This window comes from Urocampus carinirostris, chromosome 11 (genome assembly GCF_059441175.1).
Source record: "Urocampus carinirostris isolate Australia breed hairy pipefish chromosome 11, RoL_Ucar_1.0, whole genome shotgun sequence".
Classification (NCBI taxonomy): Eukaryota; Metazoa; Chordata; class Actinopteri; order Syngnathiformes; family Syngnathidae; genus Urocampus; species Urocampus carinirostris.
The window spans coordinates 13251907-13266177 of NC_142359.1; the positions used below are offsets into that span (position 1 = coordinate 13251907).

At 42.0% G+C, this 14271-nt stretch overlaps 1 protein-coding gene across 1 annotated transcript in view; it reads left to right on the top strand.

Annotated features, from left to right (window-relative positions):
• Positions 1–4471: 4471 nt before the first annotated feature.
• Positions 4472–14271, top strand: part of spag17 (sperm associated antigen 17) — a 54010-nt gene continuing 44210 nt past the window's right edge. The window contains exons 1-8 of the mRNA XM_088347389.1: positions 4472–4653; positions 6890–7030; positions 7105–7164; positions 7228–7356; positions 9116–9251; positions 9933–10136; positions 13303–13487; positions 13666–13818. Coding sequence (XP_088203515.1) covers positions 4543–4653; positions 6890–7030; positions 7105–7164; positions 7228–7356; positions 9116–9251; positions 9933–10136; positions 13303–13487; positions 13666–13818 — 1119 coding nt within the window. The 5' untranslated portion in view covers positions 4472–4542. The remainder of the gene's footprint in view (positions 4654–6889; positions 7031–7104; positions 7165–7227; positions 7357–9115; positions 9252–9932; positions 10137–13302; positions 13488–13665; positions 13819–14271) is intronic.

Below are 14271 nucleotides of genomic sequence, written 5' to 3' on the forward strand. Positions count from 1 at the left end.
GAGGCAATCATCAAAAATGCTGGGGGTTGCAGCACCCACATTTTATTTTACCAGGTAAGAGAAATTAAACTATATGATTGTTGCTATTGAGTCCATATTACTTACAGTATGTCAAAAAAGTGAGTATATCCCTCAATTTTTCTGCAGAGATGCCATCATAATGTTTTGTTGAACAGCACTGAATAAACATCCCTTTAACACAATAAAAGGTAGTCTGTGTAAAGCTAATATGGCAGTGTAAATTTATTTTTCTCCTCAAAACACTCAAAATATAGCCATTAGTATCCAAACCCCTGGTAACAAAAGTGAGTACACCCTAAAGTAAAAGTTCCTGAAGTTCAAGATTGTATGTGTCCACCCTGATTTTGCAGGACCACTTTAATCCTACTGGCCATGGATTTCACCAGAGCCTCACAAATTGCCACTGGAATGCTCTTCCACACTCCTCTATGACAGCGTGACTGAGCTGAGATCTTGTGCTTCTCCCTACTGTGAGTGAGGATGCCCCAAAGATCTTGTAATGACTTTATAGCTGGTGATATGCTCGGCGAGTCCATCCCTTCTACCCTTAACCCCATTAGAAAAGTCTTGGTCATCTCAGAAGTGTATTTGGGATCATTGTCACGCTAGAACACAGGTGTCAAACAGGCGGCCCGCGGGCCAGATCAGGCCCGCTAAGGGATTGAATCCGGCCCGCTAGACAACACTCAGAGAAGCGCAAGAGAAAAACAAGCTGCAGGTTGAAATATGTCAAATTGATGTTGCCAAAGCCAGGTTCCTCTCACAGACACTGTACTTGTATTTGTTTCTCGCTCTTGCTCTCTCACTCTCTCTCTTTTCCACCCCTTTTCTCCCACTCTGTCTCTCTCACTCTGTGTCTCTCTTTTTCTCTTCCTTTGTTGCTCTTTGTCTCTTTCTCTCTCTGTGTCTTTTTAACTTCATTTGCTCTAACTTCCTTTTCTCTCTTTTCTCTTTCTCGCTTCCTACTCTTCGCGCTTCCTTTTCTCTTTTCTCTCCCCCTGTCTTTCTATTTCTCTTTGGATTTATTTCTTCCTCTCCCCTTCTTTCCCCTTCTCTCACGACTTCTCTTTTTATCTCTTTTGTTTCTCACGCTCTCTCCCTCTTTCTCTTTCTTTGTCCCGCCCTCTCTCTTCTTTTTTCTCCCTCTTTCTCTCATTTCTTTATCTCCCCTTTTCTTTCTCTTTTATCTACTAGTCCGGCCCTCGACACAATGTTTGTCCTGTCGTGTGGCCCCTGAGATAAAATCTTTGTCTCATCAGACCATAGGATATCTTTCAGTTTGTTTACTTACTTGTTTTCATTGTGTCAAAGTGATGTTTCTTCAGTAAGATCCTATTAGACGTTATAATGAAATCTCTGCAGAACTGTAAGGGGTGTACTTACTTTTGTGACATACTGTATTATATCGGCAAAGTATCCTGTCATTTTCTTAGCCTTAGCTAACTTAGTATGTAGCCTAAACTGTAGCTTTGTAAAAACTGTGGGTCAAAAATAAAAACAGGCACGCATTGTAAACAATCGTTGAGCACACAATCCAAGTAATTTATTAGATACATTACATTTTTCATGTATTTCTTGTTTTTTATTTTTATTTTTTATTGTATTCCCTCCAAAAATCTTCTCTTGAAGGGGACAGTGTGTAATGTTAGACACTTCTTGGGGGTAAAATGAAACTTAATTCATCAAAAACAAATATTAACTTTAAGAAAAAGCCAAAATGTATGAACTATAATATAAACATACTTTTTTTTTTAAAATACTTATGTCAAATAAATACAAATTTCTTTAATAATAACACGAGCCTCACCTACAACAAACTGACATCATTATCTGTCATCTTGCAGCTACGTGTACTCCCAAAAAGCAAACATTCGTAAAAGGCTTGGCGAGGAGAAAAATTGCCTGTTTGGTCACTTTTAGCCTCCGTACTTTGTATTCTTCCTTGAGCTGTTTAGAACTCGTTTTTGGTTGCATTACACCAGGGGTGTCAAACTCATTTTAACTCGGGGGCCACACGATAGAACAAACATTCTGTCGGGGGCCGGACGAGTAGATTAAAGAGAAAGAAACGGAGAGATAAATAAAAGAGAAAGAGGGAGGGAAAAGGAGAGAGGGCGGGACAAAGAAAGAAAAAGAGAGCGAGGGAGAGAGCGTGAGAAACAAAAGAGATAAAAAGTCGTGAGAGAGGGGGAAAAGAAAGGGAGCGGAAGAAAGAAATCCAAAGAGAAATAGAAAGACAGATGGAGAGAAAAGAGAGAAGAGAGCGCGAATGGTCAGTAGAGAGAAACAGAAAAGAGAGAAAAGGAAGTTAGAGCAAAAGAAGTTAAAAAGACACAGAGAAAGAGACAAAAGAGGGACAAAGGAAGAGAAAAAGAGAGACACAGAGAGTGAAAGAGAAAAGGGGTGGAAAAGAGAGCGAGAAAGAGAGAGAGAGAGACGGAGACAGAGTGGAAGAAAAGGGGTGGAAAAGAAAGAGAGAGAGAGAAATAAATACATAAGTACATAAGTACAGCGTCTTTGTGAGAGGAACCTGGCTTCGGCAGCATCAAATGGACATATTGCAGCTTGTTTTTCTCTTGCGCTTCTCTGAGTGTTGTCTCGCGGGCTGGATTCCATCCCTTAGCGGGCCTGATCTGGCCCGCGGGCCGCCTGTTTGACACCTGTGCATTACACAATACAGTGACATCTAGTGGTCAAATGACACACATTGCCCTTTTAATTGTACAAATTTGTGCAGTGCCCAATACAATAAGGGGACTGAACCAAGATGAGCCTCGCATTGCTAATGGTAGCCCTTCCCTATATCTTAAAGCGACAGTAAATATTATTAAGCGCCTCCTAGTGTTTGAAGCAACATTCATTTACAAGAAAAAGTATTGATTAGAATCATAGGCTAAATTTCATATAAACGAGCATTTTTTAAATACTGTCGGTGAAGAAATTTCTATTCTACATAATATGAGCCCCTCTTAGAGGGAGCTGGCATATTTGTCAGACATCTTGCTGCTAAGGGTGCTCTTCTTTTTCTTTTTGTTCCCTTTTTACTTTCTCCTTTATCATTTATTATTGTTTTGTACTTTTTCACTTCTTTCATTGTTTTTTTCCCTTTTTTGTATATTTTCTCCTCCCTTTTCCGTTTCTTCTTACTTTTGTTTTTTTTTCTGCTGTTCTTTTTTCCCTTTTGTCTCCTTTCTCATTTTTGTCTTTTCCTTTTTGGTTCTCTTTTTTCTTTATTTTCTTTTCTCTTTTTGTTTTTATCTCTTCTTTTTCTTGTTTTCCTTTCTTTTTTCCCTTCCCCTCAAATTTCTTTCTATTTCCCCATTTTCCCTCTTTCTTTACTTTTTTTCATTATACTTCCTCTTCTTTTCTTGTTTTCTTATTTTATTTTATTTTTGTCAGTTTTTCCTTTTTTTTGCTAAAGAAAAATGTTGTGTTTTGATTGCTTTGAGTCTCCGTTTTTCATACATTTTCCTTTTGCTTTGTAGCACTCGCCTAGACGATAAAATCCGGCAACATGAGGTGGTCAGATATTACACACTGTCACTTTGAATTTAATAATTTCCTTGTTTTGATTTGACTGTCTGTAACCTTGGTTTGAATTGAAAGAAAAATGTTAAGCATCGTAAATGACCTTACTTCCTGTTTTTGCAATACTTTTATCTAGTGCAGGGGTGTCAAACTCATTTTAACTCGGGGGCCACACGATAGAACAAACGTTCTGTCGGGGGCCGGACTTAAAGAGAAAGAAAAAGAGATAAAGAAATAAGAGAAAGAGGGAGGGAAAAGGAGAGAGAGCAGGACAAATAAAGGAAAAGAGAGAGAGGGAGAGAGCTTGAGAAACAAAAGATAAAAAGTCTTGAGAGAGGGGGAAAAGAAAGGGAGAGGAAGAAAGAAATCCAAAGAGAAATGGAAAGACAGAAGGAGAGAAAAGAGAAAAGAAAGTGCGAAGGGCATGCAGAGAGAAAGAGAAAATGAAAAAAAGGAAGTTAGAGCAAAAGAGGTTAAAAGTCACAGAGAGAGAAAGAGCAACAAAGGAAGAGAAAAAGAGAGACACAGAGAGTGACAGAGACAGAGTGGGAGAAAAGGGGTGGAAAAGAAAGAGAGAGAGAGAGAGCGAGCGAGAGAGAGAGAGAGAAAATACAAGTACAGTGTCGTTGTGAGAGGCACCAGGCTTTGGCAACATCAAGTTGACATATATGAACCTGCAGTTTGTTTTTCTCTTGCGCTTCTCTGAGTGTTGTCTCGGGGGCCGGATTCAATCCTTTAGCGGGCCTGATATGGCCTGCGAGTTGCCTGTTTGACACCTGTGATCTAGTGCTTCCTGAAAGGAATTCATACACGAGGACTTTATTTTTCCCCCCTTATATCTTATTTTGAAGGCATCCGTCTGTAACGCACCCACTTCCTGTATGGTTGCCACGGGCAACACAGACGCTTGGAAGACGCCACTGGCTAAAGTAAAGGAATTTTCTCTCTAATTTTCGTTCAATTTGAATTTTTCCTTACTTATTTCCAAGCCTGATGGCACCTAAGGCTGCTAAAAAAGGCGCAGCAGCTAAGAAGACCGCCGCGGCCCAGGGTCCTGATGCCCAAACTTGGGAAAGTGGGCTCGCCAACGCTCAATTTGAAGAGGTTAGCATCATTCGCTTTTTAAACGTTTTGAGTTTACTTTGCAATCCAAGTGTACTTCAATACATTTAAGAGTTTATTGTAACTAACAAAAATTCACAATTACATTTACATTGCAACCCCGGTATACAGTGTATTCAACGTAAGTTTAAAATGGGGCCTAATAAATTTAAAAAATAATAATAAATAAAATTTTTGTTCAAGAGGGTCAAAATGCCGGATAGAAAATACACATTTACTGTGTAACGAATCAATACAGTAAAAGGGAAATTGGACACAAAGTAAGATACGAGAATATATGTCCACAAGTGGGCGTTAATATTTGCGCCCCTAAATAGCGTAAAGTACATCAGAGTTTTTCGACAAGTTTTGAACCAAAGCACACTTTTTTGAACGAAAAATGGAGGACGAAAAACTACAATTCCCAGCACCAGTTTAATAATTTCTTTAATTTTTAAAGCTTTAATTATGATGTTGCCTAAATTGTATGTGTAAAGTTTTTCTGATTACGGTGGCCGAGGAGGTAATACAAGCTATTCATTTCGTCACTACCGTATATATACGTATATATTTTTTTTCCCGTTTCACATTTGCTTTTAATCTAAAATTTCTAGAAAAATAACAAAAATAATACATAAAGCTTCAATGTGCGATATTTGACCACTAGATGGCACTGTGTTGTCTGGTACAAGACAGGTGATACAAGGCAGAGCGTGGCGCCTATCTGAGAAGAAGTACAAATTTCCCGACCTATGATTTTTTTGAAATAAAAATTAGCAGGTATAAAGTGTTTTGTTTGTGAGGTGTCTTTAAAGGGACAGTGTGTATGTTATATTTAGTGCCTCTCGTACAAAAAATATTGAATATCAGGCAAAAATAGATAGTTTATCGTACCAATGTTCATAGAAGATCACAGGTCGAGCAATTTGTATTTCTTATACTCCGTGGAATTTGGGATTCCAAGTCTCTGCCATAATTGTCCGGCTTCCTGCTGCCACACAGTGCTGTGTATCACTGGCCCTTGCTCATACCAGACAACACAGAGCCATCTAGTGGTCAATATTTTCTTGTCAAGTCAAGTCATGTTTAATTGTATAGCCCTTAATCACAAAAAGTCTCACAGGGCTGCACAAATCTCCATTACAAAATCCCCTGATCTAAAACCGACATTAGGGAAAGGAAAAACTCAAAATCAGCATTAAGAAACCTTAAAGATAGAGGTCACACATGAAGTAATCCCGGTTCCAGGATCATAAGGCTGCAATAAATGTTGCTAGGGAATCAATAGACACAAAAACTGAGATAAAAAGAAAAGATAAAAGCCAAAATCTATTTTGAGAAATGTAAACAAGTATGAGTTAAAAATTCCCAACTGAGTTCAAAGGGCTTTACTATTTTTTCTCACCACACCGCATCTTTTTTATCTTACTTTTAGCAACGCTGTTTGGGAAAGCGCAACATACATGTTAAGAAGGAGGAAAGAGTGGCAGGATCAGAACGGAGACAGGACCCACTTGCGTTGCGTTTCTCACAAGTTTTATTGGAAGAAAGGGAAAGGGTTGCGCCCACGATCCGGTGATTGCTGGACGCGGGAAGTAGGTCGCTCTGAACACGGAAGTGGCTCTTCCGTGGCGAGCGATGACAAAAAAAAAGAAAAACGGGTCAGTAGCCGGAACAGGAGAGCAAAAACGTGGTCGGGGTCGGAAACGAGTCGTTGCCAGGAAAGGAGAGTAGACGTGGTCGGGGACAAAAAGCGGTCGAAAGCCGGGACAGGCGAGTAGACGTGGTCAGGATCAAAAACGTGTCGAAGCCAGGGGACAGACAGGAGCAAAAACGGGACAGGTGGGAGTCAGGGTTGAGAAAGGCTTGCCTAGAGTTAACTGAGGTTCGCAGACGGACTGACAAAAGGGGACAGACAGGAGCGGGTACAAATACTGATCTGGAGCCAATCAGAGTCCGAGGCAGTTGGCGCCAAAGGAGCAGGCACAGCTGAGTCACATCGGTATACATGACAAAGAAGAGTGTAGGGGGGAGTGGGTTGGGGGTGTTAGAGTGACTTTATGCTTGTCATTGCAGTTTTTTTAGTGTAGCTAGATAAGGTAAAGAAAATATAAAATGGGGCAACTTCCTGCGGCACATTCGACAAGACCTCACGGCACACCAGTTGAAAAACACCAGGGTACATCCAAGAGATTGCTCGTGATGTTGCCACTGACCTGTTTACCCGTTCCACTCGTAGGAAAACTGGCAAGCGTGCGTGTGCGTGCTGGTGGGTCGAGAACCTCACGACGAGGAACTCATTCGGACGTTAGCCCGGGCGGTGCAGCAACCGCAACGGAAACTATTCACCTCGCTCTCCTGGGAGGAAACCGAGGCCAAGGTAACTTCACCTGAGCACATCTTCCACATGTTTTTTTCCTATTCGTTTTTTTTCATGCATTTGTGTTTGAACAGATTCGCGAATACGGGAATCCCAAAGCCAAAAAACGTGACGCGTTCCCTCAGTACTACGAGGTTTGTGATAAGAGACCGGCATTTAGCCCTCATACCTCCTTACCCTCCTTCGTTCTCTGGCAGGTGACGGAGCCCGCCAGGGAGCTTTTGGAGGCCCGAGAGGAGATCCCAGCTGAGCTCATGTCGCAAATAGTCAAATTCATGCTGCTGAAGATCAAAGACAATGACCACCTGAGGCGAAAAGCTGAGCAAGTGAGAAACATGGCGCCATTCACATTTTGGTATTGGAATCAAAATTAGAGTTGTATTTGATTTGATATGAAACTCCAGACTTCTTCCCTAGGGCCATCACCACCCTTAAGCTAAACGTTATTGCACTTATTTTCATTGCACTATTGTTACTATCACTTTTCATTGCATTATTATAACATTGGCCGGTTTTCTAAGCACTACATTGCCTATGTATCCTGGTAGTCTTTTATACGTTTTCTATTCAATATTTTCCAGACTATAAGTAGAAGGTATTTTTCATAGTTTAACCAAGGGTGCGACTTATATTCTGGTGCGACTTACATACGTTTTTTTTCCCGTCTTAATTTTGCATTTTTTTGCCTGGTGTGATTCATAATTCAGAGCGATTTGTAGTCTGGAAAATTTGGTACGTGTTTAATTTTGTTGGATACAATGTTTCACAACATATAAATCAATGACAATAAAGACTATTCTCTCCTCCTCTCCTCTCTATTATCCTCGATCCTCTGTCCTCTAGCGTCTAGCGTCTGTCCATTATTCTCTATTCTCTATCCATTATCCTCCATCCTCTAACCATTATCCTCTATCCTCTCCATTACCTTCTATCTTCTCCATCATACCCTATCCTCTATCCTCTCAATTATCCTCTATCCTATCCTTTCCATTATCCTCTATCCTCTCCATTATCCTCTATCCTCTCCGTTATCCTCTCCTCTATCCTCTCATCTTTCCTCTATCCTCTATCCTATAGCCTATTGCCTATAGCCTCTAGTCTCGATCCTCTAGCCTCTATCCTCAATCCATTATTTTCTATCCTTTATCCTCTATTCTCTATCCTCTCTATTATCCTCTATCCTCTCCATTATCCTCCATCCTCTATCCTCTATCCTCTCCATTATCCTGTATCCTCTAACCGCTCCATTATCCTCTATCCTCTCCATTTTCCTCTATCTTCTCCATTATCTTCAATCCTCTACATTATCCTCTATCCATTATCCTCTATCCTCTTCATTATCCTCTATTCTCTCCATTATCCTCTATCCTCTTCATTATCTTTTATCCTCTCTACCAGCTCAGTAGCCTAGATGGTAGTGTGCCCGCTTTGAGACTGGGAGGTCGCTGGTTCGCGCCTCGGCCGAGACATACCTAATTGGTATAATGGCGGCGCCCTCTGTTGGCTGCGGCTGCATCGACTCGCTACAACGGGTCAGGTGTATCGACATTTCGTTCTGTGTACATTGTTACAAAGAATGACAATACAAAGGAAATTATTATTATAATATTATTATTATTATTATCCTCTATCCTCTTTCCTATCCTCTATCCTCTCTTCTATCCTCCATCATTTCTTCTACCTGCTATCCTTTATCCTAAAAAAGAGAAATAAGGTTAAAATTTTGTCAGGATAAATAAGCAAAAAAAAAAAAGCAAGGTAATTCTTGGAGACTAGCCTAAGTTGCGCGTGTTCTTTTGTTTGTGAAAGACGCTTCTGCAACATTGTCCATACAAGTTTTTTTAAGATATAGCACAGTGTCAGTGTGCACCTGTGAGTCATGATTTTCAAACACCTTCCAGAAAATCTGTTGAAAACAATCCTGCAATTGAGGTACAGCACCATCAGGCCATGTTGGATTTTCCTTGTCGGAGGGCTTTGTATTGCTCCTTAGGGTTTTATATTTGGGGGTCAAAGAAAGGCACTGGTGATCGGATAGATTCTTTTGAAATGTTCAATTGTTCGTTTTGTTTTGTTCTATCAAAGGCTGCAGCAGCTCCGCCTTCCACTAAGGAAAAAGCAGGAGGCAAAGGCAAAGACAAGAATGTAAAAGACGAGGCACCTCCCAAACCCAAAACAAAACTGAAGCGCAGGGATGATGTCGAGCCACCCAAGTACATAAGTAAACACTATTATTGTTTTTGTTATTACTACCCCCTTACATTGGACCCTGTTTTAATATTGAATTGTGTCACTGCATATATATAGTCATGATTTTAAGAGTCCCCTGTTAATATTTTCATTATTTCAGTCGTTTATATCTCCTCGACCCAGGCATAATTTATGCTCTTTAGAATTACTAATATGATTGAGTGTTGATATGGTCACCTGACCTCTTGCTATATCCATTCATTCTCTTGTCATTCAGTCTCGGCTTTTTTCAAATGGTACTTTTATTTTGCAATTTGGAGAAGGCCTTGAGTTTTATCGGCACTTGTTAGAACAGACCTGGGCACTCCGGTCCTTGAGGGCCACATGTCCTTCATGATTTTGGAGGTTTTTCTTCTCCAACTCAGGTGATACAAAATATCAGCACGGTAGCAAACTGGCAGGAGCTGGTTAACGATCTTATTGAAGCAGAGAAACCTCAAAAATCATGCAAGATATACGGCCTTCAAGGACCGGAGTGCCTAGGTCTGTGCTAGACAAAGTATAGACAAAGGGCTGGTGAGAAGTAAAGATTTTTCCACTCCCTTTTAAGTTCATCTTTTGTCACAGAACCCCCTCCTGGTGTAAAAGTGATTATCAGCCACTTAAAGCATTTGGAAGAAAAGTAGTTCTTCAACTATTTTGGTATTTACAGATGACGAGCCAAAAGATGGCCCTCAACACTACGTCCTGCTGCTGGGTTTCCACCAGCCCAAGCTGATAGGGACTCTGGAGGGCGCCGGCGTGCACGTGGACAATGTCATCAGGTTAAGCGCCCCCGTGCTTGCACCCTGCGAAGAACACGTGGAGCAGGAAGAAGAAGAAGAAGAAGAAGAAGTAGAAGAGTCTGAGCCCACCCGTGAGTGGGAGGAAATGTTCTGCCTTTGTTTATATGTTTGAATCAGGGCTTGGTAACCTTTTTGAAGCCCAGCGCTTCTTCATTTTTTTATTGATTAACATGAATAGCTGCTAGCGGCACGGCGGCTGGGTCGCGCAGCCCCACGGTGCGGAGGTTCAGGTTTCAAGTCCAGCTACTGCAGCCTCCCCGTGTGGAGTTTGCATGTTCTCCCTGTGCCTGCGTGGGTTTCCTCCAGGCACTTAGGTTTCCTCCCACCTCCCTAAAACATGCATGTCAGGTTAAATGGCTGGTCCAAATTTTCCTTAGGTGTGAATGAGTGTGTGAGTTGTCTGTCCCTGTGTGCCCTGCGACTGGCTGGCAACCAGTTCAAGGTGTCCCCTACCCACTGCCCAAAGATAGCTGGGATAGGCTCCAGCAGCCCCACGACCCTACTGAGGATAAGTGGTGCAGATAATGGATGAAGAGCTACCAGTTTGATATGCATCTCTAAACTAACAATCTTCATTTTATTACTAAGTTGCCTTAAATAGTGCTATGTCTGGATCAGTCCAAACCTCAATAACTATTTTATGGATATAAATCATTGACTGTAGCTATAGCTGCTTCACACATAGAAACAAGCTATAAAAATCTCATAAATTTGCAATATTCTTTGTGAATATAGCCACAGTTTACTCAACAAAAAATATTATTATTTGTGCACACAATCCCTCCTTTCTTTCCTAATGAACATTTCAATGACTGTCAAACAGATTATCCGTGTGTTTCAGTTCCATCTAGGAGTTCTTTTCTATCGCCATCGAGGCTAGCGTTTAAAGTCGATCCTGTCCTGCTGTATTTCTGGCACAAGATTTTATTTGATTTAGGGCTGAAAATATATATTGGACAGAAGCAGTGGTCTCAGGGATATTTTTCTTCACCTTTTCATCGTGATACTTACATAATCACCCCCTAGCCCAGACCTGGGCACTCCGGTCCTGGAGGGCCGCATGTTCTGCATGATTTTTGAGGTTTCTCTGATCCAATACAGGCGATTCCAATCACCAGTATCGTTAACGAGCACTTGCTAGCTTGCTAACGAGGTTATAATTTGTATCACCTGAGTTAAAGAAGAGCAAACTTCAAAATCTGGCAGGACGTGCGGCCCTCCAGGACCGGAGTGCCCAGGTCTGCGGCCTAGCCAAACATAGTTTGTGAAACCACTAACATTCCCAAGGCCAGCTAGAAGGCCCTGGCTGTGCCAATTAGAAATCTGATTGGCTAAACCGACAGCTTTATCGACACAAGGGCCTGCAGAACAGATGATGAAGGCCTCCGGGTAGATTTCTGACCCTGGCAACAAGTAGTGGCTGAAATGTGACTGGTTGAATGCTTAAAGATGAAAGCACACATTTGAAAGCAGCACAACCCAGGGAATAGCAATGAAAGGAAGCTGGCGAACAATTTGGATTTATTTTATAAGTATTCATGGTCAAAATACAATTAACATCACATAATTCTGATATTTTTAGGCCAGCAGAGAAGGCCTTGCAGGCTCTGGTGGCCCATCACTGCTGTTATTACTATATTACGATGCAATTAACAGTTTTTTGTTCTTTTATGGATAAATACAGCCTGGCAGCACCCACCTCTTTCTAGTCCATTTTTGGGTAGGTGTTCTCTCCCACATGAAACACAGACTACTGGTTTCCATGGTTATCGGTATTATAAGAAACCTCGTGATCTGACTCAGATTCAGCACCTTATTATCTGTTCACCATTGTTTTCAGTTTAAAGCGTCCTCCCGCTCTTCCAAGATCAGCTGGACCTTGTAGCGCACTTTGCCCCTAATTCCTTTGGTGTGATGTGATTTGGTGCAGTGTAGTTAGTGAGGGTAACAATGTGTGTCCCTTCTTCGTATTTCTTGACCATCGTTAGTCTTGTTTCCATGGTTATCATGTTTTTGCTTCTCCCTTTAGCATAACTGCAGATCTTGGAATCCGTAGCAAATAAATACAGTAAAAACTAAACTAAGCTAAAACATGCGAAAAAAGTTCAAACAGGACGTAATTTTGTACAAAATGTTACAATAAGGGCAGCACGGCGGCGCAGTGGTTAGCGCATGTGCGGCACAGTTCTAAGGTCTTGGGAACCTCCTGTGTGGGTTCAAATCCAGCTACCGGACTTACTGTGCGGAGTTTGTATGTTCTCCCCGTGCTTGCGTGGGTTTCCTCCGGGCACTCCAGTTTCCTCCGGGTGCTCCGGTTTCCTCCCACATTCCAAAGACATGCATTTCAGGTGTATGGGCCGGTCCAAATTGTCCCTAGGTGTGAATGAGCGAGCGAGTTGTCTGTTTCTGTGTGCCCTGTGATTGGCTGGCAACCAGTTCAGGGTGTCCCCTGCCCACTGCCCGATGATTGCTAGGATGGGCTCCAGCACCCCCGCGACCCTACTGAGGATAAGCGGTGCAGCTAATGAGATGAGATGAAATGTTACAATAAACAATAGTCATTCAGGTACTCACAATACATTTCATACATAAGAAAAATTATTGTCCAACGCAGCAACAAAAGAGCGCAAAAGTTGGTGTCTGGGCTGTGACGAAGTTCTGCACTTCTCTTTTGTTTCTTATCAGCCCCAAACAATTAACATGTTAACCACAAGAGGGCACTCAAAGACCACTCTGTTTCTCAAAGGCGGAAAAGTTACCGTAATAATAATAATAATAATAATTTCCTTTGTATTGTCATTCTTTGTAACAATGTACACAGAACGAAATGTCGATACACCTGACCCGTTGTAGCGAGCCGATGCAGCCGCAGCCAACAGAGGGCGCCGCCATTTTTACCAATGTTATAAGTCTTAGGTATGACTCGGCCGAGGCGCGAACCAGCGACCTCCCAGTCATGCAGTATCAGTTAATTTTAACCTTGCATTTCCATTTTTATCCACTGTATTTCCCAGTATATGAGGCACACAGGATTATAAGGTGCCCTTTCAAGTTTCTGGTGAATTTGGGTTTTAGGTTTGTCTTATGGTCCAGAAAAAATGGTACACATAAAATTGATAGGCTAGTTTGAAAAAGAAGTATTGGTCATATGCAAGACACGCTTAATGGCCAATTAGAAAACTGGCTTACAAATAAAAACAATTTATATTCATCGTTTCCATTCTTTGCATCGAACAGCGGAAGAAATTGCAGCCAAAGAGGCTTTGGCGGCGCAGGCAAAAGTGCTGGATGATTTCTGGACAGCCCTGAGACAAGTTTTAGACAACGCGGGGGCCAACTCCAGACTCAACAACGTGGCTCAGCTGGAGTACACTGTCCCAGAATCATTGATGCCCTTTGACCCGCTGGATCCCGAGGCCGTGGTGTGTACCTTCGTGCGTCTCCGCGTCCTCGCCGTTTTCCGTCACAGGCGCTCAGATTTCAGATCAAGGGATGTTGTAATGGGCTCCTGTGCAGTCTTTTGAGACTTTTCGTGTACAATATTTCGCTGTACAATTAAATGTGACTGGACTTAACTTCATGTGCGCCGTCTGCTCGCAGATGGCAGCCGCCACGCAAATGTTTGACGGCATGGCCAATCTCATCTACGATTGTCTGGAGTGGCGTAGGCAGCACCAGCACTACTTGGACAGCGTCAGTTTTGTCCGTGTGCCCTCTGTGCTCTCGGGGCAGGATGTCCCGCAACCGGCTGAGGTACACACACCATCGAACACCCACACAAAAAATATTCCTTCATGCCCTAAAAACACTTGGGCAATAAATAACCCTAACGTTCACATTCAGTCCAAACAGTAAAACAATAATAGACCAAAATAATTGAACTTATTTTTCCTTTTGAGCGACCCAGTATCAAACAAACCACAGCCCTGTGGATTGGGACACCTGATCTTTATGGTTGTGTTTCTATCTATCTACCTTGGTCATATCCCTCAAGAGGGGTGACCGATAGCAAGACACACACATACAATAACAAAGAAAATAAAAGGGAAATAAAAAAACAACAAAAAAAACACACAAAATTTTTTGGACCATGGCCAACCCAAATGCCCAAACACCAAAACAAGTTAAGCACCTCGGCACCCAAGTTGGTCATGCTTTCGTCCCTCCAGATGAAACGGGACACCAGAAAGCGGCCATGTCACTCGG